Source organism: Gossypium raimondii, chromosome 2 (assembly GCF_025698545.1).
Source record: "Gossypium raimondii isolate GPD5lz chromosome 2, ASM2569854v1, whole genome shotgun sequence".
NCBI classification, from domain to species: Eukaryota; Viridiplantae; Streptophyta; class Magnoliopsida; order Malvales; family Malvaceae; genus Gossypium; species Gossypium raimondii.
Genome location: NC_068566.1, coordinates 443,597 through 470,209, shown reverse-complemented (window position 1 = coordinate 470,209; position 26,613 = coordinate 443,597). Strand labels below are relative to the sequence as shown.

The 26,613-nt window shown below is 30.6% G+C and overlaps 3 protein-coding genes across 4 annotated transcripts; 2 read left to right on the top strand and 1 right to left on the bottom strand.

The window, feature by feature from the left end:
- The first annotated feature begins 282 nt into the window (after positions 1–282).
- LOC105787459 (GDSL esterase/lipase At3g43550) lies at positions 283–1,906 on the top strand. Its single transcript, XM_052624219.1, has 4 exons — positions 283–582; positions 1,303–1,433; positions 1,522–1,635; positions 1,888–1,906. Exons 1-3 carry the CDS (start codon positions 301–303, stop codon positions 1,526–1,528), a joined length of 420 nt encoding a protein of 139 aa, XP_052480179.1. The 5' UTR covers positions 283–300; the 3' UTR covers positions 1,529–1,635; positions 1,888–1,906.
- Positions 1,907–8,587: 6,681 nt separating this feature from the next.
- LOC105787458 (GDSL esterase/lipase EXL3) lies at positions 8,588–12,100 on the top strand. 2 transcript variants are annotated; one of them, XM_052624214.1, is made up of 5 exons: positions 8,588–8,894; positions 9,563–9,693; positions 9,782–9,895; positions 10,223–10,484; positions 11,806–12,100. In XM_052624214.1, exons 1-5 carry the CDS (start codon positions 8,594–8,596, stop codon positions 12,000–12,002), a joined length of 1,005 nt encoding a protein of 334 aa, XP_052480174.1. In that variant the 5' UTR covers positions 8,588–8,593; the 3' UTR covers positions 12,003–12,100. The 2 variants fall into 2 exon arrangements, with proteins under 2 accessions (XP_052480174.1, XP_012469300.1); XM_012613846.2 differs by having other exon boundaries at positions 8,589–8,894; positions 9,782–10,015.
- Positions 12,101–16,008: 3,908 nt separating this feature from the next.
- On the bottom strand, positions 16,009–20,227 carry LOC105787457 (F-box protein At4g35930). Its single transcript, XM_012613839.2, has 7 exons — positions 20,081–20,227; positions 19,918–19,952; positions 19,762–19,811; positions 19,110–19,603; positions 17,201–17,275; positions 16,860–16,969; positions 16,009–16,567 (listed from the first exon to the last, which is right to left on the bottom strand). Exons 4-7 carry the CDS (start codon positions 19,461–19,463, stop codon positions 16,306–16,308), a joined length of 801 nt encoding a protein of 266 aa, XP_012469293.1. The 5' UTR covers positions 19,464–19,603; positions 19,762–19,811; positions 19,918–19,952; positions 20,081–20,227; the 3' UTR covers positions 16,009–16,305.
- Positions 20,228–26,613: the final 6,386 nt, after the last annotated feature.

Genomic DNA, 26,613 nt, shown 5'->3' with positions numbered 1-26,613 from the left:
TTTTTAATGTATTTGATATATTATATTTTTTAAATTTGTTTTACATAAAAAAAATTAATGCGGGAGGATCGGGCTCAGGTTTTAGCATTTTTATCCAAGTCGAATTTGAACAAAATTTTAAGCCTATTTTTTAGACTGGATCAAACCCATATTTAAAAAACGAACCTAAAATTTTATTGAGTCCCAGCAGATAATGATGAGGTCCAGTTATAATAAATGATACCACATTATTATGTACAACTACCATGACAGCATATAAGCAAGCTAAGAAATTGCCTCTATAAATTCAGAAGTGAGAAAATGGAACCACGAAATAGAAAACAACAAATGGGTTTTTTATCTCAATTTCAAACATGTTTTTGGACCATCATCTTGTTCCTTTTTATGGTTCTAAATTGTCATGTAAATGAAGCAGCTTTGGTATTGCCTAAGAATGTAACTGTAACTGCAGTTTTTGTGTTTGGTGATTCAATTGTTGATCCAGGTAACAACAACAATCTCCCAACTATAGCTAAAGGCAACTTCTTACCTTACGGTCGAGATTTCAAGGACGGACCGACTGGACGGTTCTCGAATGGCAAGGTTCCTTCTGATTTTATAGGTAAAAATAAGTATATTTGTTGAGGATCAATCGGTTCCTTTGAGAGAAGTCTTTGAAGAATCGTTGGTTGGACAGCTGACTTGACCCCCCACAGCTGTAGTTATTGTTTCCAAGGGAAGGTTTTATCTCCCATGCTCTATCGAGAACAATAGTGGAGACAAAATCCTCCCTAGGAGACAATACCTTCGATTGTTGAAAAGTCCAATTGGATAGTTCAACGAATGACACTTTGAAGAAACCGACCAACCCTCGACAATATCCAAATAATACCCTGATTTGCATTTATATGCATTTAGTGTTGGTAAAAGTACCATAGAGGCCCTTGTACTAGGAGCCAAATCGCATTTTGCCCCTTTATTAAAGAAAAAAGGCAAAGTAGTCCTTATATGTTAGATTAAAGAGTAAACTGGTCCTTTTTATTAAAAATTGCATCCATTTCTATTATTTAAAACAGGCATGACTAACGGAATAACTAGATTGATACATGTGCGTATGTACATGGACCAATTTATAGTAGTAAAAATAAATGAAATTTTTAACATAATAACCAATTTGCTCTTCTCTAACGTACAAAAACTAATTTGCTCATTTTTTATGTAAATGGGGCAAAATTAAATCAAACCCCTAATATAAGGGCCTCCACGGTACTTTTACAGTTTAGTGTTTACAATTGCCAAGGACTAAAATATTTCTATTTGCAGCTGAAGAATTTGGTGTTAAGGAATCGGTACCTGCTTATCTTGATCCAAAAACACAGCTACAAGATCTCCTTACTGGTGTTAGTTTTGCCTCTGGTGCTGCAGGATATGATCCTCTCACTGCAAAAACCGCGGTATATACATACACACGTACATGTGCATGTTCGTATATGTATGCATATACGTATACGTATGGATCTCATTGTTATTTGATGTTTGCAGAATGTAATACCGATGTCGGGTCAGTTAGAGCTGTTCAAGGAATGTATAAAGAAGATAAAAGGAGCAGTGGGTGAAGAGAGAGCTGCAACTATAATTTCAAAAGCTATATATATAGTGTGTACTGGCAGTAATGATATTTCAAGTACTTATTTTTCTACTCCCTTTAGGAGACCTCATTATGATATCAATGGTTATGCAGAGTTCAACGCCCGCTATGCTAATCAGTTCTTGCAGGTACATACATACATACATACATACATACATACATACATACATACATACATACATACATGAAGTTTTAAGCTTTGATTGTATGAGCTAGGGGCCAAAAATTTGAAGCTAAAACCATGGGGGTTTATGTTGCAGGACTTATATGGATTAGGAGCTAGAAGAATAGGGTTGTACGGGTAGCCACCAATAGGGTGTGTGCCATCTCAAAGAACCATAGGTGGAGGCAAAAACAGGGATTGTTATGAGGCTGGGAACCAATTGGCAATTGCCTACAATACCAAGCTCTCTGGTGTGATAGATTCTCTTAAAGCTGTTTACACTTTGCCTAACACGAAGCTTATCTTTTTTGACATTTACTATCCTCTTCTTTCCATCATCCAAAACCCTGCAAAATATGGTAAAATTTCTCTTTCATCCCTAACATTTAATAAAAGGGTTATTTTCACTTGATGTCTTTAAACTATGGATTGAGTTTTAAATCGGATTCAAACTTTAAAATATTCTAATTAAGTCCTCAAGGTATCAGTATGGTGTTGTGTCCTTCTGTGAGCCTAATTGTTAACTTTAGTGTTGAATACTATCTTAAATATTAGGTATAACTAAGGAAGGCAAAACCTTAACCGCTCAATGGATTCTGAATCGATCTGCGCTAAATGGAGTGGATTTATTTTTTGAAAAGAGGATGCGGGGCGGGTGAATTTTTTTCTTTTGGATAGTGGGTATGGAGCAATTATGATAATTGCTTGCTTCGAGCCGACCTGCTGCACTATATAAAATTATCATTTTATCATTGTATATATAAACTATTAAAAGGGTACAATCGTAATAATTTAATATAAAAAAAAAGATTTATATATTTTATGTTTAAATATTTAATTGATTTTAAAAAATTTAAATACATTAAAGATAAGTAGCAAAAATTTTAAATTAAAGTGGAATGGGATTGAGTGAGGCAAGATGGGATAGATATATTCAACATCCATCGAGATTATAGTAGTTTTCAAGGTTATATATTTATAGTAAAGCATGCTGGGTGGTGGAGCAGAGCGTGCTAGCTGTGAAGCGATAGTGGATTTAGTAATATCCACCCCGCCCCACTCTATTGTCATCCCTATGTAAAACATATTTAAAGCACGTAAATCAATAACTTGGATAACTTATTTAAAAAAAGATAAAGTAACATTTAGTTCTTGAATTTGATAATTATTTACAATTTGGTCTCTAAACTTGGATTTCGTTAAGGTATGATAGTGTGATACTTTAAAATTGTATCATGTCATCAACTGCAATTATTTTAAAATTATTATAATTTTTTATAGTTTTTTGTACTTTTTAGATTTTATACAAAATTTTAAATTTTTTAAAATTTTCAAGTATTGACGTGGCACAATCATAAAGTGTCACATCATCACACTTTAACATAAGCCAAGTTTAAGGACTAAATGTTGTTTTATCCTAAAAAAAAAGGACCCTTCTAAATTTCATTAATCTTTTTTAACACAGTAAATTCAAATTGTCTGTGTAGTAAGTACACGGGTTTACAATTTGATCCAAATGTTTTAAATACCCACCACACATACCTAAACCAACATTTAACACCTACTTATGTTAATAGCCTAACAGAAACACCTAATTGATAAAATATCGATACTTTAAAAGCTGAACCAAAATATTTTAAAATTTAAAATCCAAACGATAATCTAAATGATAAAATTAATCCGAGTTTTTTGAAGTTTTTTGCAACCCTACAAGCATCCCTCTTTTATGCCCAGATGCCTCAAAATATGTTTTTTGGGATGGTTATCATCCAACTGAGAAGGCTTACAAGATACTTGTATCAATCACAACCAATATGCATATCAAAGATTTTTCTTGAATTTATCATTAAAAAAAAACAAATCGAAATGTAATTTACGAGATACTGGTAAATTCAAGTTGATTGGCGTTCAGTTCAGAGTTAACATTAATTTTATTATAGGTTCTTATCATATCTTTTTTTTTATGTGATGCCTAGAACTATCCATATTTCCTCCACAACTCTTAAGTAGGAGGATAATGCATTTCAATGCACTCGAACCCACGTCTTCCTACACTGATAACAATATCGATACCATTAAACATTAGTTCGATTGACTTGTTCATATACTTGAATCTTCATAATTTTCTTCAAGATTATAAGTACTAACTAAAAATCTTTTCATTTTTTGAAGAGTCGGTATATAATTTTATCATATATTAATATCTATTGTAGGGGTCAAGTCCTGCTTGTTCCCTCTAGATTCATCTCTAGTTGGATTTTAATAAATTGCTGTTAAAAATTCTCAAAAAATTTCTTTTGGAGTTCGATTAAAAGATGTCAACCAAATATAACAAGTTATATTACCAACAGATGCAAGTTGAGTTGCAACTGAAGCTACATTTGGACAATATACTTCGCACTAACTATATTTATAAAATAATTTATGTAAAAAAATAATTAAACTTTAGTTGAAATGACAAAATTGAAGTTTGCAAGTTATTTTTTAAAATTTATTCAATATTTAAATTATTTTTTAGATTTTATATAAAAATATAAAAATTAAGAAACTTCCAATAAATTAAATTTCAATATCATAATATTAATATTTTGTTGCAATAATCGAGTTTTTCACTTTAATATATTTTTGTATTCTGAAATTACGTGTTTAGCCTTTATTATATAAGAAGAACTTGGTTTTTGTTTTCTGAAATAATATAAAAATTTTAATTAATTACGAAAATGGTATACGATCTAAATTATTTATGAAAATAAAGTGTTTTCTACAGTAACATCGAGTGTCGTCAACCTGTCAGGTAGCACCATTCTAAATTCAACCCAACCATATGCTGGTCATTCTCGGGAGAGAAAAAAAATAATTTTTGAAGTGATACCGCATGACACATTGGCGGCGTAATATAATTTTTTTTTAAAAATATATGTATTTTCGATATTATACACAACAAAAAATACATGGTGCAAAAAAAAATTGTAGTGTCGTCTGACATGTTGGCAGTACCAATTTGATTTTTTTAAAAACATAACATGCGTTGTAACACCAAGTCCAAGAGAAAAAAAAAAGTGTTTGACCTTTGTTTTTCTTTTTTCAACTTTTTTTTTCTTAGTAGACTTTCATTATTTTTTATAAAAATCAAATGGTGCCATCAATGTGTTAGACAACACCACAATTTATTTTTTGTGTATTTTTCTATCATGTATAAAATAAAAAATATATGTATTTAAAAAAAATTATATTGGTGTCGTCAATGTGTCAAGCGGCACCACTAAAAAAATTTATTTTTTCCTTCCCCGAGAATGATTAGCATATGATTGGGTTGAATTTAGGATGGTGCCGCCTGACAAGTTGGCGGCACCCAATATTACTGTAAAAAAAAAATCCCGTTTTCGTAAATAATTTAAGTCTTGTACCATTTTTATAATTATTTAATTATTTAATATTATTTTGATAAAAAAATCAAAAACTTAAATTATGAATGGATTCACTCTTGCTTAGTATGGTCCAACTTCTATAAATGGGCTGGGTTTTGAGTAATAATGAGAAGTAAAAAAGTTAATGGATTCAAGGTCCAATCAATTAGGATATATATTTAGTAATTTTATATTGAATTTCGATTAAATTTAAAATCGAGTTAAGTCAAATTTTTAGATAGGATAAATTCTCTTAGTATTGGTTTTTCTATCTATATGGCTCGAACTTGAGATTTTGCTTAACGGTATCAAGCTTCTTACTATTCGACTCGACGTCCATTAGTAAGATATAATAAAAGGTAAATGTACATGAGAGGTCTCTCTTTTATAGGGATTTAATCAAATTATTCTCTCCATTATTAAATAGATCAATTTAGTCCTTATACTATTAAAAAGAACTAAATAAGATCGAGTTGAAATAGAATTAATATTTATTGTTTAAAAAATACCATTTATTGTTTAACAGAGTTAATATTTTTTTAAAACTTTTCATGGTTCTAACAGGGGCGGAGCCAGAAAATTTTTGGAGGGTGGCCAGAATAAAGTTGTATATTTTAATGATAGCAAGAGTGAAATTTCACTATTTTAATAACCTATATCTTTATAATTTTAAAGGATTAAATCAATTTTTTCTCATTCTTGGGGCCAAAGTGTAATTTTACCATATACTAATTTAAAATTTTAAAAATTATAAAAGGACTAAAGGTGAAATTTTCTATTTTAGCTTGAACCATAATTGAAAAAAAGTTCAAGGCATTTTATACAACAAATGTTAACTATATTACGTTTAAGCTTATTTGATTCGTTTTAATATTATAGAGACTAAATCGACCCATTTAATAATAGAGGACTAAATTATTCCGTCTCTATAATACAGGGGACCTCCCAAATACTTTCACCTATAATAAATATACTCAAAAGGTGGGGGACTTTGTATTTAATGACCATAAATTTGTTCAAAATCAATGTATTATAGTTTTAATAAAATTACTAAATGTTATGATAAAATTAACAAGTTTGAGATTACTATCTCACAAAATAGAAGAAAACTTTTCATTTATGCATTGGCAAGGTGAAACCAGGCCCGGAATCATAAAATGGTAAAATTTTCATTTAGACCTTTTAAAATTTATAAAATTTTAAATTAGTAAAATTGTATTTTACCCTAAAAATAATAAAATTTGATTTAATCCTTTAAAATTTATAAAGATAGAGGCTATTAAAATGATACAATTGTATTTTTACTGTCCTAAAATTACATTTTAATTTCGACCACTTAAAAGAATTTTCGATTTCGCCTATGTGAGTTGAAAATGTAAAAATATCAATGTTGGTTTTTTACAGTTTAGTCCAAATCAAGTTAGTTGAGGTGTCTAATTTTATATTTATGATTTCATTAAATACTAATTATGATGTAATAATCAATAAAGTTGTTTGAATTTAATATCATCACCTTTTTCCTAAATTTTGGTTAGATAGTTTTCAATGAGGTATGTTTTATTTTTATTTTTAATTTTGTTCATATACTTTTTTTTTTACATTAATTTCTTATTATATCTGCTTTTTGTGATGCAATATCTAGAATTATTCATAGTCCCTCCTCAACTTTTAAATTGGAGGATAATGTGCTTCAACGCACCCAAACCCACGTCTTTCTACACTAACAATAATACCGATACCATCGAACATCAGTTCGATAAAAAGAAGAAGCTAGAATTCACTTCTTACCTTTATGGATATTTATTGACATTTAAAATCATAATAATTGGTGAAAGATTTTATATTTCTGGATCAAATTATTATATTTACTATTGAATAAAAAAAAATTGTGAGGTGGATGTGTAATTTCGTCTTATATTAATTTATAGTTTTATTAATTTTTTGAGGGGACTAAATAAAAATCTTTTATTTTTGAAGAGTCAATGTATAATTTTATCATATACTAACTTTTATTCTAACGGCCAAGCCATGCTTGCTTATCTCCGTTTAATTTTAATAAACTGCATTAAAAATTCTCAAAATTTTCTTTTGGACTTGATTAAAATATGTCAATCAAATATAACAAGTTACACTTGGACAACATAATTCGCATTAATTATATTTATAAAATAAATAATGTAAAAAAAACAATTAAACAAATTGCTTATTTTTTCTAGATTTTATATGAAAATATTAAAAAGACAGAAACTCTTGATAGTAATATTTATTTATTTTTAACAATCTCATTATAGGTTTGATCATATCCGCTCTTTTGAAAATAACACAATGTGTTTAATTACCCATAACCCCTCCCCAACCCTTGTATAGAAAGATAATACGCTTCAACACACTCGAACCCATGTCCTCTTGTACTGACAACAATATCCATACCAATCGAGTTAAAACTCAATCGACTTAAAAAACTAAAATTTTAAAATTTTTTCTAACTAAATTTATGTCTAACTAGTTCATTACATCAACTCAACCTAAATATATATATATATATATATATATATATATATTAAAGAGTTAAAAGGAAGCTTGAAAATTTTACTTTCTTTATCAGTGAAATTATATCTATAATAATTTCATATATATATATATATATATATATATAAGTAGATCAAAATTCAAAAATCCAGATCCAAGTAATATTTTGCATTTTTTATGTATAATAATAATAATAATAATAATAATAATAATAATAATAATAATAATAATAATAATAATAATAAACCAGACAATCCCAGCAGCCAACAAGTCAAATGTTAAACCTAAACATGCACTACTTTGAGATTGGTTGGGGGTTGAGTTTAATGCTATTATTATTGGTTGATGTTCCTAAATTAAGACATTGACTAATAACACCCTGTCCCCTACTTCACCATAATTCTTCTTTTATTTTTCCTGAAATATTCATGTCCCAAACATAGATATAGAGATATAATTTTCAGAAATTTTCTACACCGAAGGTGATATTAGAGAAAAAAAAAATTGGAAGGGTTAAAATATAATTTTACTATTTTATTAGCTTATAGCTTTACAGTTTTTAAAGACCAAAGTGTAATTTTATCATATACTAATATATATTTTTATAAAATTTCAAGACTAGTTTTTGGATCGGATCAGACCAATACTGAAAAAACGAACCTAAAATTTTATTGAGGCCCGACCGGATAATGATGAAGTCTAATTATAATTAGATTTTCCATAATTATGGAAGGATATTAAAAAAATATCTCCCATAATTTTGCAGATGGTATTTTGTAATAAATGATACCACATTATTATGTACAACTACCATGACAGCATATAAGCAAGCTAAGAAATTGCCTCTATAAATTCAGAAATGAGAAAATGGAACCACGAAATAGAAAACAACAAATGGGTTTTTTATCTCAATTTCAAACATGTTTTTGGACCATCATCTTGTTCCTTTTTATGGTTCTAAATTGTCATGTAAATGAAGCAGCTTTGGTATTGCCTAAGAATGTAACTGTAACTGCAGTTTTTGTGTTTGGTGATTCAATTGTTGATCCAGGTAACAACAACAATCTCCCAACTATAGCTAAAGGCAACTTCTTACCTTACGGTCGAGATTTCAAGGACGGACCGACTGGACGGTTCTCGAATGGCAAGGTTCCTTCTGATCTTATAGGTAAAAACAAGTATATTTGTTGAGGGTTGATCTGTTTCTTTGAGAGAAGTCTTTGAAATGTCGTCGGTTGGGCAGCTGACTTGACCTCCAACGACCGAAGTTATTGTTCCCAAGGGAGGGTTTTGACAAAACCCTCCCCAGGGGACAATACCTTCGATTGTTGAGGAGTCCGATTGGGTAGTCTAACGAACGACACTTCGAAGACACCGACCAACCCTCGACAGTATCCAAATAATATCCTGATTTGCATATGTATGTGTTTAGTGTTGGTAAAAGTATCATAGAGGCCCTTGTACTAGGAGTCAATTCACATTTTGCCCCTTTATTTAAAAAAAAGGACAAAGTAGTCTCTGTATATTAGATTAAAGAGCAAATTGATCCTTTCTGTTAAAAATTTCATCCATTTCTATTGTTTAAAACTGGCATGACTGACGGAATAACTAGATTGTTACAGGTGCTTACATACATGGACCAGTTTATAGCAGTAAAAATAGATGTTATTTTTAACAAAATAACCAATTTATTCTTTGATCTAACGTATAAGAACTAATTTACCCATCTTTTGAGTAGATGAGGCAAAATTCAATCAAACCCCTGCCTCCATGGTACTTTAACAGCTTAGTGTTTACAATTGTCAGGGACTAAAAAATAAATATTTCTATTTGCAGCTGAAGAATTTGGTGTTAAGGGATTGGTACCTGCTTATCTTGATCCAAAAACACAGCTACAAGATCTCCTTACTGGTGTTAGTTTTGCCTCTGGTGCTGCAGGATATGATCCTCTCACTGCAAAAACCGCGGTATATACATACGCACGTACATGTGCATGTTCGTATATGTATGCATATACGTATACGTATGGATCTCATTGTTATTTGATGTTTGCAGAATGTAATAGCGATGTCGGGTCAGTTAGAGCTGTTCAAGGAATGTATAAAGAAGATAAAAGGAGCAGTGGGTGAAGAGAGAGCTGCAACTATAATTTCAAAAGCTATATATATAGTGTGTACTGGCAGTAATGATATTTCAAATACTTATTTTTCTACTCCCTTTAGGAGACCTCATTATGATATCAATGGTTATGCAGAGTTCAACGCCCGCTATGCTAATCAGTTCTTGCAGGTACATACATACATACATACATACATACATACGAAGTTTTAACCTTTGATTGTATGAGCAGAGGCATTAAATGTGAAGCTAAAACCGTGGGAAAATCTTGCAGGACCTACATACATACATGCATACATACATGAAGTTTTAAGCTTTGATTGTATGAGCTAGGGGCCAAAATTTTGAAGCTAAAACCATGGGGGGTTTATGTTGCAGGACTTATATGGATTAGGAGCAAGAAGAATAGGGTTGTTGGGGTTGCCACCAATAGGGTGTGTGCCATCTCAAAGAACCATAGGTGGAGGCAAAAACAGGGATTGTTACGAGGCTGAGAACCAATTGGCAATTGCCTACAATGCCAAGCTCTCTGGTGTGATAGATTCCCTTAAAGCTGTTGACACTTTGCCTGACACAAAGTTCATCTTTCTTGACATTTACTATCCTCTTCTTTCCCTCATCCAAAACCCTGCAAAATATGGTAAAATTTCTCTCTCATTCCTATCATTTAACAAAAGGTTTTTTCACTTTAGGTCTTGGCTTGAGTTTTAAATTAGTTTCCAAACCTTAAAATATTCTAATTTAATCCTCAAAGTATGTTAATGGTGTTGTGTCCTAATTGTTAGTTTTAGTGTTGAATATTATCTCAATTATTAGATAAAACTAGGGAATGCAAAACTCGAACTGCTTAATGAATTTTGAACTGATCTGCTTTAAATGGAGAGGATCTTTTTTTTTTTAAATTGGATGCATGGCGAGGCGGGTGGTTTTTTTTTAGATAGTGGGTATGGAGTGATAATGATAATTGTTTGCTCTGAGCCGACCCACTCCATTATATGAAATTATCATTGTATACATAAGCTATTAAAAGGGTACAGTCATAATAACTTAATATAGGAAAAAATTCATATAATTTATGTTCAGATATTTACTTGTCTTTAAAAAAATTAAAAATATTAAAAATAAGTTGCAAAAAATTAAATTAAAGTGGAGTGGGATGGGATGGGATGAGCAAGGTGGGGATGGATCTATTCAACATCAAAGGAGTAAATAGTGGTTTTCAACATTATACATCTATAGAGGAGTGTACTAGGTGATAGAGTAGAGCGTGCTAATTGTGAAGCGGTGGTGGATTTAGTAACATCCACCCTGCCCCGCTCCATTGCCATCCCTAGGTATAACATATTTAAAGCATGTAGATCTAACTTATTAAAAAAAAGGGATAAAGTAGCATTTAGTCATTGAGTTTGATAATTATTTATAATTTGGTCCCTAAACTTGGATTCGTATGACGATATAATACTCTAAAATTATATAGTGTCATCAACTGTAATTATTTTTAAAAAAAATTTTAATTTTTTATATTTTTTGTACTTTTTAGATTTCATATTTTTTTAAAAATTTTAAGTGATGACGTGGTACAATCTTATAGTGTCACATCATCACACTTTAACAGAATCTAAATTTAGGGACTAAATGTTGTTTTATCCTAAAAAAACCCCTTCTAAATATCATTAATCTTTTTTAACACACCAAACTCAAGTTGCCTCTGTGGTAAGTACACGGATTTACAATTTGATCCACATGTTTTAAATACCCATCACACATATCCAAACTAGCATTTAACACCTACCTGGATCAATAGACTAACAGAAACACCTAATTGATAAAATATCGATACTTTAAAAGTGAAATAAAAATATTTTAAAATATAAAATCCAAACGATAATCCGAACGATAAAAATAACCTGAATTTTTTTTTTTTTCTTGATATATAGTAATATGTTGTCCATTGAATTCAGGTTTTGAAGTAGCAACAAAAGGATGCTGTGGCACTGGACTAATAGAAGCTAGTGTATTTTGCAACCCTACAAGCATCCCTCTTTCATGCCCAGATGCCTCAAAATATGTTTTTTGGGATGGTTACCATCCATCTGAGAAGGCTTACAAGATACTTGTACCAATCATAATCAATAAGCATCTCAATGAATTTTTTTGATATTACCATTTAAAAAATAAAACAAATCGAAATGTAATTTACGAGATATTGGAAAATTCAAGTTGATTGGCATCAAGTTCAGAATTTAATCGAGTCAATCATATTGCTAGTAAGTTTAAGTTAATTGGCATTAAGTTTAGAGTTTAATTCCGATGAACATATCATTTTTCCACCAGTATTGATGCGTTTCGGTATCGATATATTTTAAATGTATCGCGTCAAATTTATTGACTTCTAAAAGAAATTAATTTATGTATATGAAACACACTGATATAATTGGTGCAAACCGAAATGAAAAATATAAATTGAGATTTTAATTTATTATCGGAACGAGAAGTATTGATTGATACGATCGATACTAATACGAAATTGACCGATAAGTTTGAGGACCAAATGGGACAATGATGATATAAGATATTTTCATAAAAAGAAAAAAAGTGTAAACAACATTATCCTATTTTGATTGTGTATTTATTATTTCATTAAATTCGACACTGAAATATAACGACTTTCATTAGAATTTACAAGTAGAGCTACAATGTCTATACATTATCCTTCTGTCCATCACCTCAGGTCGTACCATTAGGTTTAATTCCTTAGGGAGGGGCCCAACATTTTGGAGTATTCAATTTCTTTGACTTTCCATAACTTGTATGTTAGGTTAAGGTGTAACAGCCCGATAGTTACGGGTGTCGGAAAATATATTTTCGAGACTTCGTTTTCGTAAAACGGATTCGTAAATATTTTTACGTTAGTTGTGTAGTTAAATAAGTTCTGGTTAGGTGAATTTGCATGGATTAAGAGTAATTAGGTATAAGGACTAATTGCATAAAAGATGAAAGTTGAATTATAGATTAAAGAAAAAGTAAAGGGACTAAATAAGCAATTAAACCTTATTTCAACAAGTGGATGGTAATAGTGATTACATGTGTAAAGATAATATTACTTAATATTTAAGTAAATATATAATATAATAAATAAGTAAATTAAATAAAGAAAGAAAGGAAAAGAATAGAAAGAACAAAGCAAAAAACGAAACAGGGATAAAAGAAAGGAAAGAAAGGAGAAACGAGGGTTTCAAGGTTTCAATTTAGTTAATTTAGTCTTTTCTTGTAATTTTATGTTTTCGAATTTCGATATTAAATACTACCCGATCTATGTTGAAATTTTAGAAATTATTGAGTTTTCAAATGTTGACTATGTTGAATAATTTGAGTATTAGGGATTAAATTGATAGATTTTAAGTTAGAAATGAAAAGAATTTAATTGTAGAATAAATTGTAATTTTTTAGTAATAGGGACTAAATTGTGAAAAATTTGAAATTTAGGAATTTATGTGAAAATAGGGAGTTAAATTTAGTCTAAAGTGGAATTTGCATGAAAATAAAGAATTAATTGTGAAGAATAAAAGTTAGTCTCGGTTTAGAGACTAAATTAGAATTTAGACAAATGTTGAGTAAAAAGTTGAAATATTCAATATGAAATTTAGATTGTATTGTATTGATAAATATTAATTGTTTTAATTTCGTAGCTAACGTCATATCGGAACTCTCAACTAAAAAGGGGAAAGATAAAGTTGACGAGGAATAGCTCAGAATTTTTAGTTTTTTATTTCTACAATCCGAAGCTAGTTATTTATATGATGTCTTATAAATGTGTTTCGATGATATAATTGTGGTACCTATAAGGGTACATTGGTTAGATACCTAGGTTTACTGTTCTGACATGTTTTGAATGTGTTTGATCTGAAAAGTCCGGCAATGTTCCGTAACCCTATTCCGATGACGGATAAGGGTTAGGGGTGTTACATAAGTGATAAGATATAATTTGGCCCCTGAATTTGTTCTTTGTACTTATTTGGTCCCTGAATTTGTATTTCGTCAATCAAGTTGGTACCTCCATACCAACATCATTAGTTTCTGCTGACATGACACATGATGTTCCGAGAGGTTGCCACATGACACAATTAGATTGGCTAGTAGTGCCACATCACCAGAAACTAATGATGTTAGTGTGGAGGTACCAATCTGGTGAACGAATACAAATTCAGGGAACAACTAGGTTAAAAAAAAATTTAAAGAGGAGATGACAAATTATATATTACAAATTAAGAGAGGAGATGACAATAACAAAATCTGAACTATGATATTTCGAGTGTCGACAAAGAATTTAACCATTACTCCCTTGTGTTACAGATAAATAGTTGAATTTATTAATAATCTATTAATAATCTAAAGAGATTTTGTCCGTGAACGAGTAAATAGTAGCAATGTTTATGAATCGACTAAAGTTTATATTTTTTAACTTCAAATTAATTCGACTTGACTCGACCTGTTTTACTATTTTAAAATAAAAATATTGTTATCCTTTTGAAATTTAACTTCAACTTGACCCGAGAGTTCTATTTATCGCCCGTGACAATACTAAAACATGAGTAATTGGAAGATGGGAGGGTTGGTCCAAAAATAAAAAGTCTTCCACCGCCGTCCTATTAATTCTCTACTACATTACATATCTCATCAAATCACCTTTTCAAGCTTGGTGGACCATACAACTGCAAATGGGGTGAGTTGGATTGGTTTTCTTGGATTATGTTAATTTTAGTGGAGTCCGTTTAAATCAAATTTTAAATTTGTCAGTTGAGTATGCGAGTCTGAGTGCGTTAAAACGTATTATTCTTTTATTAAAAGATTGAGGAGAGACTCTAGATGATTCTGTATATTGTATAAAAAAAAAGGAACTTATAATAAAATTAATATTCAAAAAATTTTAAATCTTAACTTTGATAATTATTTAAATTTCTTTTTATTCAAGTTAGATTTTAAACTTAATAATTAGGCTTAAATTTTTTTTATCAAGTTAGTCCTTAATATTTTCTTGAACACCTTAAAACTCAAGACTACTAGATTCGAATTTTTGAACACCTTAAAACTTAAGACTGCTAGATTCGAATTTTAATATAAGAACAATTATCAGGCTGTAATTCATTTATGATAATGTATAAATAGGTACAATGAGTAATCAAACAAACTAGCAATCAATGCCATTACATTGAGACACGTGCATTGAGCTATCAGCTAAGCCAACGACAAATGCTACCTAATAACACCAAATCGTTGAGTAAGAATTTGAGATCCGATTGTTCTAAATTTGAGTGAATTTAGTTTAAGATTGCAATTTTTTTTTTGTCAAATTTAGTTTTAAATTATTGAATGATTTCAATTTTAATTAATTTTGAGTTTGAAATATTTTATTTCAAATTAGAATTGCCAGACAAGGTGGAGTTAAAATTGACGAGTTTGCTTTCACTCTATACATCATGCAACTCAATTATCTATTTTAAGGTTAATTTAAATGTTGCTATAATTTATCCGCTTTGAGTAGCTAAATTCTGTAAAAGCGCAAAGATATTACACTTTAAAATTGTCTTAAAATAGAAAATATATCATTTAAAATTTTCAAATAATAACATGTGACAATCTCAAAGTGAGAATTGTATTTTACCCCTAAATTTTAAAAATAGGTAAATTAGTTATTTTACATCATATCAAAGAGTAAATTAATTCTTTTTGTTAAAAATTTTATTTATTTTTACGATTAATAATTGACATGACTAATAAAATAAATAGACAACTACACATGGTATAACACGTCCCCCTCGTTTTGAGGTACAAAGACCAATTTTAATTGTAGAAATTGATTAATTATTTAACAAATAGATCAATTTGTTTTTTATCTATGTATATAATGACTAATTTACCCATTTTTTTAGTAAAAAGGTAAAATACAATCCGACTCCTAATATAAAGTCCACAATGGTAATTTTACCTTTTAAATTGTGCAGTTTTATGGAATCCTTACCAAAATGGAAAAACTTTCAAATTCAAATAGTAAAATGAACAAAAAAAAATTACAATAACCCTTTGCCACTAATAGCAAATATCCGATATGTCAGTCTTCCTTTATTATCAGTGGAGGACTGTCGGCAACAAATCTAACACAAAAATGGCAACCAATAATACTTTCAACTTTCAAAGCATATATATATAAGATATACAAGCAATCAGTACATGGCCTATTATTATGAAAGAAAACCACATTTATCCTCTAAAATCTTCAAACCCTTAATGCATATAAGATTCATATATATAACCTAATACTCCCCAAGCAAAGCCTACAAAACCTCATATCTGATACTTCTGACTCTATTAACTATAATCTCCTATATAGAAATGGGCAAAAAAATATAGCTATATACAAGTGGAATCCAGCTTTATGATATTCTCTAACACTGGGGAATATATCAACGAAGCTTATTTTGAGCAACAGCTTGGCATAACTCATCTTCGTAAAATAAAACTCGATTCGAAGCCAAAGATTTGCATAATGGTTTAGGGAGAGTAGAGGGTACCATGCATCTCGAAGGGAATGCAGAATCTTGAAAGAGCACTGCAGCGATTTGCCTCAACTCGGTGACTTTAACACGAGAAGGTGGCCGCGGACCCTGTCGTGGAGCTTTTGGAGTGTGTGGGCTTTTTAACATAATACCTTTGCCTTCTCCCTTGCTGGAAACAACACCCAAAACGTCAAGAAACATATATGGTTATATAATATGATTCATGCACTAATGGTGTGTCCAGGATTGACACTTTTTTGACAGCAAAAGCAATGTTAAACAAAAGGCTTTTGCCATCCAAAGGACTTTTGGCTGCTACGTGCGTTTCAAAAGCACTTTTCAACCGTTACAGTAATGCTAAACTAATCCTAAAAAGAACATAGGGGGTGAGATGTTTTAAAGCTTATCTTTCGAGTTTTATGGAATCTTTTCTTGAGGGCTTAAACATTATAGACGCTTACCTCATAAAGGGCCAGTGATCGGTAGGCCTTGGTGTCATTGTGCTAAGCACCTCTTGCCTTGAACGATCAGGTGTTGTGTAATTAAAGTGAAATTGTCTTGCCTGGGAAACCTGAAACCAATGAACATTAATGGTTATATAATATGATTCGTATGCTAAAAGTGTCTTTAGCATTGCTTTTGACGGTCCAAAAGAACTTTTTGAAGCAAAAGCAACGTTGAACAAAAACCTTCTGCCATCCAATGGCTGATAGGTGCTTTTCAAAAGAACTTTTCAACCCTAACAGCAATGTTGAACTAATCCTAAAACGAACATGCATTCAAAGGGAGAGAGATATCTTACAGCTTTTCTTATCCTTTGAGAAACATGAAAAACAGCCCTCAGCTGGTCATGGTGCAAGTGACAAAGTATTTTAACCTTAATATTTCCAAAAAGAAAAAGATTGGAATCAGTTTTCAGGGGGGAAAGGGAAGATCTCTATATAATAGAAAGCACGCAGTTTCAATCTTGCAAAGTAACAGAGGGATGCATATAAAATAATTTCACACCTGAAAATCAAGATTTTGGTTGCAATGTTCCTTCGTGCAGAAGCTATATAAACATGCATCCATAGTGTCTTTTACAGATATCATATCACAGTCAACCATGAACAATAAGTGCAACAACATATCGAAAAACATGCAGATTAACCTCAATTTATATCCATGTAAGCAAACAATATTTTGCCATTTATCATATACCCAGAAGATTGGTTTTCAAAGCACATAGCAAAAAATATAATACATTCAACTCTCTCTATAACAACCCCATTTATCTGTCAAGATTTTTTCTGTTATAAAGAGGTGGTTGTTATACACCTATAATAACATGATAATTGTTGTAAACCTACCATAGAATTCGTATCATGAATTTTCATGAGAATTATGTTCAAAAAGAAAGTGGAAATAAAATAAACAAAAATAGAAAACGTATAGCAAGTACATGTGTTATTGCTTTTATGCATCTTTGATTTTACATAATTTCAGATAATTAATTATAAGTTTATATGATGTTCAAAATTCATAATAGAATATTTAATTAGGAAATTTAATAATTTATAGAATTGATATCTTTAGTTCCACTCGTTGAAGATTATTTTCATTTAACAAAACATAATTAATAGATTTTTCATGTGAAATTTAGACATTTAATTGAAATAATATTTTAATTAAAATTATTTTATATAATAAATTATAATTAATAGGCTTATTTATATAAAATAGCTATAATTTTACTTAAAATTTTAAACAATATGCTATTATAGAGAACTAATTTATTAAAGAATGTTCTTTATAACTATGGCTGTTGCTTTTATAAGTAAAAAGTTGTTATAAAGGGTTAAAATAAAACATAAAAATCGATTCTACTAGAAACCTGACTGTTATAACAAAATACTACTATAGGGGTGGCTATTATAGAGAGGCTGATTGTATAAAGAAAAAAAAACTTCAAAAGAAGATTAAAGATTAAATAGAAAACTTATGTGATCAAAGGAATTCTGCTTCTGTTAAAAAAACTTATAATTAATAGGCTTATTTATATAAAATAGCTATAATTTTACTTAAAATTTTAAACAATATGCTATTATAGAGAACTAATTTATTAAAGAATGTTCTTTATAACTATGGCTGTTGCTTTTATAAGTAAAAAGTTGTTATAAAGGGTTAAAATAAAACATAAAAATCGATTCTACTAGAAACCTGACTGTTATAACAAAATACTACTATAGGGGTGGCTATTATAGAGAGGCTGATTGTATAAAGAAAAAAAAAACTTCAAAAGAAGATTAAAGATTAAATAGAAAACTTAAGTGATTAAAGGAATTCTGCTTCTGTTAAAGTCCGCTTTCTATCATGCATATTATAACAATGAATAACAGGTATCACTAGGTAAAGGAATGAAGCAAAGCCAACAAAAAGTTATTAACATGCAACATGATTCTCCATCATGTATGCATGTTAATAACTTTTGAAGGATGCCCATCATGTATGCCACCGACAAATAAAGATCATAGACATGACCAAGATGAATATAAAGCAATAATTTGGTGAATTCTGCAGCATCTAAACCAATGGCCTAAACAATTTTAACCTTGTAATGTTAAATAGAATCTATATACAACCATAATCATCACTATATAGAATGAAGAAGCTGTAAAGCATTTTAAGGCCATATAATACAAACTGATTAACAAAAGGGTGCAAATAAATACCAGTAAATCCATAGGAAGAGACTCGAGCCTCGACTCTGATTCAAAGTTTTCAGGCCGAGGCGTCTTCGGAGTCCGCACCAAACCATTCTGCTTATGAAAATTCACTGGCGATAACATCAAAGTGCTTTCCTCAATAACCTTATTTTCCATCAAAACATTATCATCCTCTGCTTTCTTGGTATCCACTGCAACCCTTTTCTTCCCAAGATCGGTACAAAACTTGGAGGCCGAAGCTTTATTGTATCGAAGATGAGCAAGAGTACCTGGTTTCAGATACTTACTGCTCGAGCTCCTTAATCGCTTGTTCTTTCTTGCTGTTTTCGATTCCCTATCGATCGGAGACTCTTTTCCCATACTTTCTTTTTCACTCTTATTCTTTTCCTTGTATTCTAAGCTATCCCTCAACTATATACTATTTTTTTCCCACTGATGTAAGCCTAGTGTTTGAGTAATCACACCTTGTAACGGAGTGCCATGAATTGAGATTCTAAAACCTGACATTCAAATGAAAGAAAAATCATAATTCTCCATTCATAATATAACAGAACTTAGTTCTTTTATTTCGACTCAGAAAAATCACAGATGCAAAATAAGGCTTAAGAAAAGTATCAGAAACAAAAAAGCTCCAATTTTCTAAGTAAGCAAAACTCACATGATTATGTTGAAATCGTCCTCGACTGATCACCGATGCAAATTCCAAAACTGGAAACAAATCAGCCAAAAGAAAAGCAGTAAGAACTTCATCAATCAAAAATAAGAAAACGAAGCCTAAATATTAAAAAAAAATTGCTAAATAAACAGAACTCACATGATTATTTCCAAATCGTGCTCAATTGATCTCCACTGCAAATTCCAAAAAAACCGAATAAACAACAAAACGAAAAACAGTAAGAACTTCATCAAGAAAATGACATCGAAGGGAAAACATCCTAAATATTCAAAAAAAAAATCGAGCATACAGATAAACTCACCGATCTTAAATTAGCAGATATTTCCGTGTGAAAAAATAGGAACAAAAAAAATTTTGAGAGCGAAATTTCATAAATGTTGAAATTTTAGTGTGAGAGTAGGTCTAATCGTGCTTTTAGAGAGAGAAACTGCGAGTTAGAGGGAAGAGATGGGGCCGCTAGGGTTTGCTCTTTATTTGAAATCCTCTTAATTTCCCGCCAAGTTTTTCAAGAACAGTTTATATATTTAGAAAGGTCAAATTTAAATTTCATCCCTCTAATTTATAACAATTTATAAATCAATCCTTTTACTTTAATTTATCATAATTTAATTCTCGTACTTTACAAAAAAATTTGAGAAGCTAGTTCATTTGTTGATAAATACATGGACTTAAACTGCCGCATTTTGCAAATTTATTGTATATAAATTGTTAATATGCTAATATTTGATAATACTGTGTACACAATTTATTGAATTGCTAATTTTATGCCAACAATTTAATAACAATATGTAACAGTGTTACCTAGTTGAATTATTTTTTCCTACATTTTAATTTTATTATTCGGGTGGAGAATAAGAAAAACCATACCAACGAGGTTTTGGCTAGATTGTTAAAACAGATGTCTCAAACCCTTAAGACCCAGACTATAATCTCACCATGTACAGTTGCGATGTACTAATCTCTATTCCACCTTGTGTACATGCCACGTGTCGACTTGGATAAATTTTAATTTTTATATATTGCATTATTTGAAAAAAAAAACAAATTGAGAAAAAACAACATTATAGTATTGAATCGAAATATGGATAAAATTTAGGGATTAAAAATGTAAATAAAGCCTTTTTTAGTCAATTTGTGACTATTATTTAATAAACCCATTTTTTCTTCCATTAAAATGGAATCCAATGCTTAGTTATTTAATAGGTGCCGAAGGCCGCGGGTAACTCCTATCATTTCCAACACGTGAGCGGGTTATTTTTCAATTTTCAAATCAAATATTCAAAAACAAAATATAAATAAAAAAATACATATTTAAAAAATTTTATAATTACAATCCATACATTCAAATAATTATAATTAAAATAAATTATTATAATATACAATAAAATTAAAAATTAAAATATATATGAACTTAAATCAAAATAAATATGAATAGTGCTCGCATATATAATAAATATTGAACCGAAATAAACTTTAAAAAAAACCTATATATTAATGGAAATCGAATATTTAAAATCAAGGTTACTTGTTAAAATTTGGTTGAGTTTGACCCAAATAAACTCAAATTCCATTCAGCAATTATCAAGCCAAGTTTGAGTTACTGGTTGAGTTGAACTCGAGTGTAATTGTATATGATTTGAATAATTCACAAGCCTAATCAGGCTTTTCATTTTTATATTTTCTTATATTGTGAAATTACATTTTTACCATTGTTATATATAAAGAAGTCCAATCAATCTTGAGTAACTCGATTTTGTCACGAGTCGAATTTAAACTTAAAATTGATGTTCTATTAAGCTCAAATCAAGTATTGTTGAGTGTTTTCTGCATGTCATTTAGATGGTGAAGGTGTGTATTTATACGATATAACTATTGTTCATAAATGTGATGTCGTAGGTAAGTTTCATGCATGTCGACACGTACCTTACTCTAGGTTTAACAGTGTTTATACAATGTAGGTTTGCTTACCTGATGATGTGCGAACCCACGTCGTGCGGTCTTATGTAATGGTGCGAATTCCTTACACGCAAACTCATAGTGTCATGCAAACTTGAAGTGCAAACCATGTAGAACTGATACGAGTCACAAAGGCCTTAGATGCGCATACGAAGAAAAAAGAAAATTAAGATTCACTTTCTTGTTTTCAAGAAAATCAAGAAACCGAATATTGGTCCAATTTTGCTGTTTTGAGCGATTTCAAGAATCAAGAAAGTCAAGATTTCAAATATTGGAAATCTTGGTCCAAGAAACCGAATCTTGCAACTAAGGCGCATTGGATCTCAATTACAAGCATTAACAAGCCAATTTCGGGAGAGAACAGATTACAAGCCCAAGTTCTTAAAGACAAGGCCCAATAAGATGTTCCAAGCCCAATCAAAAAATTTAAATTAGATTTAGTTGAAAATCAGACCAAATTGTCAAAGTGGCCCAATTTGTAAAATTTTAATTCTTTAAATACTTAGTTTTAATTTTTAGACTTTAAAAATAAATTTCTATGTAAAAATTCAGCCCAAAGTAGGGGTGTGCAAAATTCGGGTAAAAGCGAAAAATTGGTTAACCGAATCGAATTGATTAATCGATCGGTTAACTGAATTTTTTCGATCGGGTCGATTAATTATTTTTGATTTTTGTTTAACGATTAATTCGGTTCAAATCGGTCGGTTAACCGAATTTTTTTGGTTTAACCGAAAAAATTAATAAATAAAATTATAATATATAAATAGGCCCACTATTCACCTAAACCCAATCCAAACCCAAGTATTCAATTCAATCGAATTACCCAATCTAATTACCCAACCCAACCCAACCCAATCATAAAAATTACAAATAATTTAATAAATAAAAATAAAATTCTAAAACTAAAACTAAAACTAAAGTATAAAAGTCTAAAAATAATTTAATTATGTATGATTCAATTAGGTTAATTCGGGTAATTCGGTTAATTCGGTTAATTCGGTTAATTCGGTTAATTTGGTTAATTCGGTTAATTTTTAACCAAAAATAAAAAACATATAATTTTCGGTTAATTCGGTTAACCGACCAAATTAACCGAAAAAATTTCGGTTCGGTTAGTTTTTTTAAAAAATTTCGGTTCGGTTAACGGTTAAAAATTTTGAAAGGTCGGTTAATTCGGTTAATGCTATTTCGGGTCGGTTAACCGAATAAACACCCCTAGCCCAAAGAGGCCCATTAAAGGCCTTGGACGAAATTCCCTTGAAAATCAATAATTAGGTGTGTTTTTTAGTTTTCCTATTAGGGTTAGGAAAATAGTTAGAAGGCCTATATATATGGCTTGACCAGCCACCCATAGACCACACATTACAATTACATTGAAAATTTTAGTTTTTGCTGAGTATCAAATTCTCTTAGAGTTTTCTCCAAAAATTCTCTCTTTAGTTTCTTTAGAAGTAGTTTTAGCAATCTTTTTGATCGTGGGAGCCATCTTCAGCCTTCTTCTTGCCATTGTTCTTCATTGAATGGGAGATTAGAGCCATTTGAAGGGAGTTGTGAAATCTTTCGGGGTTTCAAGGCTTCTTAGGATTTTCTTTATTTTGTTGTTCATTGTTCTTTATTAAATTCTGCTTGTGCCATTTTGTTGAATAATTTGGGATTAATTGTTCTTGTTTCGTTTCAGCCATTCCAAACTTCAAGATCTGATTCGGCACTTCCTTTGACATAAAGAAATGTTTTTTATTCATAAAAATCCCCCTTTACTTGCCGTCCAATCCCTAGAACTAGTGTCCATTGATTTCGCAATCTGTTTTTAATTTAGTTGCTGTTTTGTGTTCTTTGATAGTTTCAGCTGATTGGAAGTTAATCTTGGGGCTTAATTTCGTGTTCTTGGCTTCCAAGAACATCTATTCATAAGTGTTTGATTCTTGGCTGTTCTTTATTGAATTAGGAATTTTTAGTTTTCAGATCTAATTGATTTTAATTAAGTTTTGCTGTTTCGTTCCAGATTTGATCGTCTAAAGCTTTCTTAGGAGTTTCTCGTGGCTTGACAACTCGATCTTGGCCCGCGCGCAACCCTTTATCAAGAACTCAACTTGAACTCAATTGGGTTACGGATCGGTAATAGTGACTATCATAACAAATATAAAACCCCAAACTTCTAGTCAAACGAGGTAATTGTGGCCTCTCGAGAGAATCAATGATTGCATCTTTGAGGCATTTGCTATAGTACTAGTCCATTTGAGAATTCTTAATTGGCTGGTTGTAAATAACCCCGGGACTATGGAACAAAGGATTATCCCGAACACCTACACTGAGGTATTGACGGTGACTCTCAAATATTGCAGAACAGAATGTGATACGATGAGATAGAATGCAATAGAAACAAAGACACAGGGAACGGGTTACCTGCTCTTAACGGTCAAAGCGAACCCTTTCATTCTAACATTCTGATTTCTTTAATTCGAAATGAATCAAATCTCCTGAAGTAGGATTCGAACTTGCTACTAGTTCAGCTAGGCTTGATTGCATCGCGAGTAAATATAATTTTAATGGGCCCGCTTTTCTTTTCACAAGCTGTGCTTTGGTCTCTCTGTTTTATCGGTCCAAATCTTCATGAATGGCCCAATGAAGTTATGTAAAATAACCCAAAATATCAGCCATTGTTCACATTGTAGGTACCTTTAATTAATTTAACCCATCCAATTGATAATGTAACCTACCATTCTAGGTACATTCATTTTGCTCTTAATTTACTCAAGTCAACCTATAGACATCACCATTCATAGCCATAGAAGGCACTTGTCTGAGAGATACCATAATCAAGGGGGAATGCAATGGGAGGCAGAAGTTTTAACCTCTTAAAATAGTAAAATTACTTTCAAGGTCCATTGGAAATTTATAAAATTATATTTAATCCCTCAAAAAATTTATAATTCAATTTTAATTCAAAAACTGTTTTCGGCATTTGCCTTTTACCATAACCCATCAAGCCTACTAGCTAGAGGTGAACAAAATTGATTTGATTTGAAAAATCGAAAAAAAATCGAGTTGGATTTTACAATTCGTATAACTTAAATAGTTCGAATAACAAATTAATATAAATACTTTTTAGGTCCCTGTTAGAGGTGCTCATGGGCCGGGCGGCCCGACCCGACCCGACGGCCCGCCCAAAATATGGGAGGGTTTGGGTAAAAATATAGGCCCGAAATATGGGCTTGGCAAAAAACGAGGCCCGTTTAGAAAACGGGCCGAGCCTCGGGCACAACTTTTTTGGCCCGGTCCCGGCCCGGCCCGATATAATAAATATATTTATTTTTTTAATTTTAAAATATTTTTTAATTTTAAAATATTTTTTTAATTTTTAAAATAAATTTTTAGTATTTATTAAAAAAATAGGCCGGGCCCGGGCTTATGATTTTTTTCCCGGGCCGGGCCTGGACAAAATTTCATGCCCATATTTCGGACCAGGCCGGGCCCGGGCCTAGGACCCAGGCCGAAATTTTTTTATGGGCTCGGCCCGAACCGGCCCGACCCATGAACACCTCTAGTCCTTGTTAATTTTGAAAATGAGCAAATTGATCAAAATTACAAAAATAATTCAAAATAATTTTCAAAAAGTTAAAATATTTATAAAAATCCCAAAATTTATATTTTTTAAAAAATTTAAAAAATTTTAAAATATATATAAAGAAAGTAAAAAATAATTTTGAACTAAATAAGTTAATTAATTATTCAAGTTTATCATACTATTTTTTTATTTTAAAGTTTTTAAATATATATGGTTTCAAATTTATGTACTCAATTATACTGTAACAATATTTTAATTTGACATGTTTAATTTTTTTAATTTAACTCGAATTTTTTTAAAATTAAATTAGAATGATAAAGCAATACTCGTCAACTCAATTAAGTTAAAATTTTTCACTTAATTCAATCAAACGCTCACCTTCCCTCTATATCCCGGCACCTAGTAACTCTTCCAACCCTCAACATATAATAACTTTAATTTCAAAAAATTCCAAAAACCATCCTTAAAAAAAAAAAAACCCAATACAAAGTTAATCCCACCTGTCCAATTTGATAAATACAACATAACATCACGGGTACATTGATTTGTCGCTCTTAAAATAATCGAAAAATAGGTGTTTGAAAGACAAATTGCGATAGATGCAACGACAAAGACAGCTTTGTTGATGGGCAACAATTCCAAAATTATGACCACCCACGAGACACGACTTGACGTGGTTTGGCAATAAGGCTACTGCTGAATTCGTGTACCCCATTGTATATGTGCCAACATTTTTTAACCTCTACATTATCTTTTTATCCAATATTTAGAAAATAAAAATATTATTTGTTTAATTAATATTAAAAAAAACACTTGGGTTGATTGAGTCTTAGTTTAATTAGTATGGACATTGTTATCAACGTAGGAGGACGTTAGTTCGAGTACTCTAAAGCGCATTATTTTTCTATTTATGGATTAATGAGGAACTATAAATAGTTTTAGACATTGTGTTAAAAATAACATATATGATCCGAAGATATAATAAAATTATTAAACAAAAAAAAAACACTCAGGGTTTGGCCTTGCTGCATTATTTATTTGTTTATTTATGTATACGTTCGTACTATTATGTTTAATCAATTATCACAATGAAATATAAAACATGATAATATAAGCCCAAAAAACAGATGGGAGTCACAATTAGAATTGTCCATGAGTTGGGTCATTTGATCAAGTTTGAAGGTTCGCCTGAAAAATGGGAGGGTTTAAATAGAAATATAGACTTGAAATATTAAAAAAAATACCCATTTTCTAAACGGGTTGGGTCTTGGGTAAGCTTTTTTTTGCTCGGACTCGGGCCGGATACATGTCTT

Excerpts from the sequence above, each read along its gene's own strand:
- LOC105787458 (XM_012613846.2), top strand. The coding sequence starts at position 8,594 with ATGGAACCACGAAATAGAAAACAACAAATGGGTTTTTTATCTCAATTT. Across the intron at positions 8,895-9,562 it reads GGTTCCTTCTGATCTTATAG|CTGAAGAATTTGGTGTTAAG; the intron begins GTAAAAACAAGT and ends TTCTATTTGCAG. Across the intron at positions 10,016-10,222 it reads ATGCTAATCAGTTCTTGCAG|GACTTATATGGATTAGGAGC; the intron begins GTACATACATAC and ends TTTATGTTGCAG.
- LOC105787457 (XM_012613839.2), bottom strand. The coding sequence starts at position 19,463 with ATGGGAAAAGAGTCTCCGATCGATAGGGAATCGAAAACAGCAAGAAAG. Across the intron at positions 17,276-19,109 it reads CTCTTCCTATGGATTTACTG|GTTAAAATACTTTGTCACTT; the intron begins GTATTTATTTGC and ends GGAAATATTAAG. Across the intron at positions 16,568-16,859 it reads GATCACTGGCCCTTTATGAG|CAAGGGAGAAGGCAAAGGTA; the intron begins GTAAGCGTCTAT and ends TGTTGTTTCCAG.
- LOC105787459 (XM_052624219.1), top strand. The coding sequence starts at position 301 with ATGGAACCACGAAATAGAAAACAACAAATGGGTTTTTTATCTCAATTT. Across the intron at positions 583-1,302 it reads GACGGTTCTCGAATGGCAAG|CTGAAGAATTTGGTGTTAAG; the intron begins GTTCCTTCTGAT and ends TTCTATTTGCAG.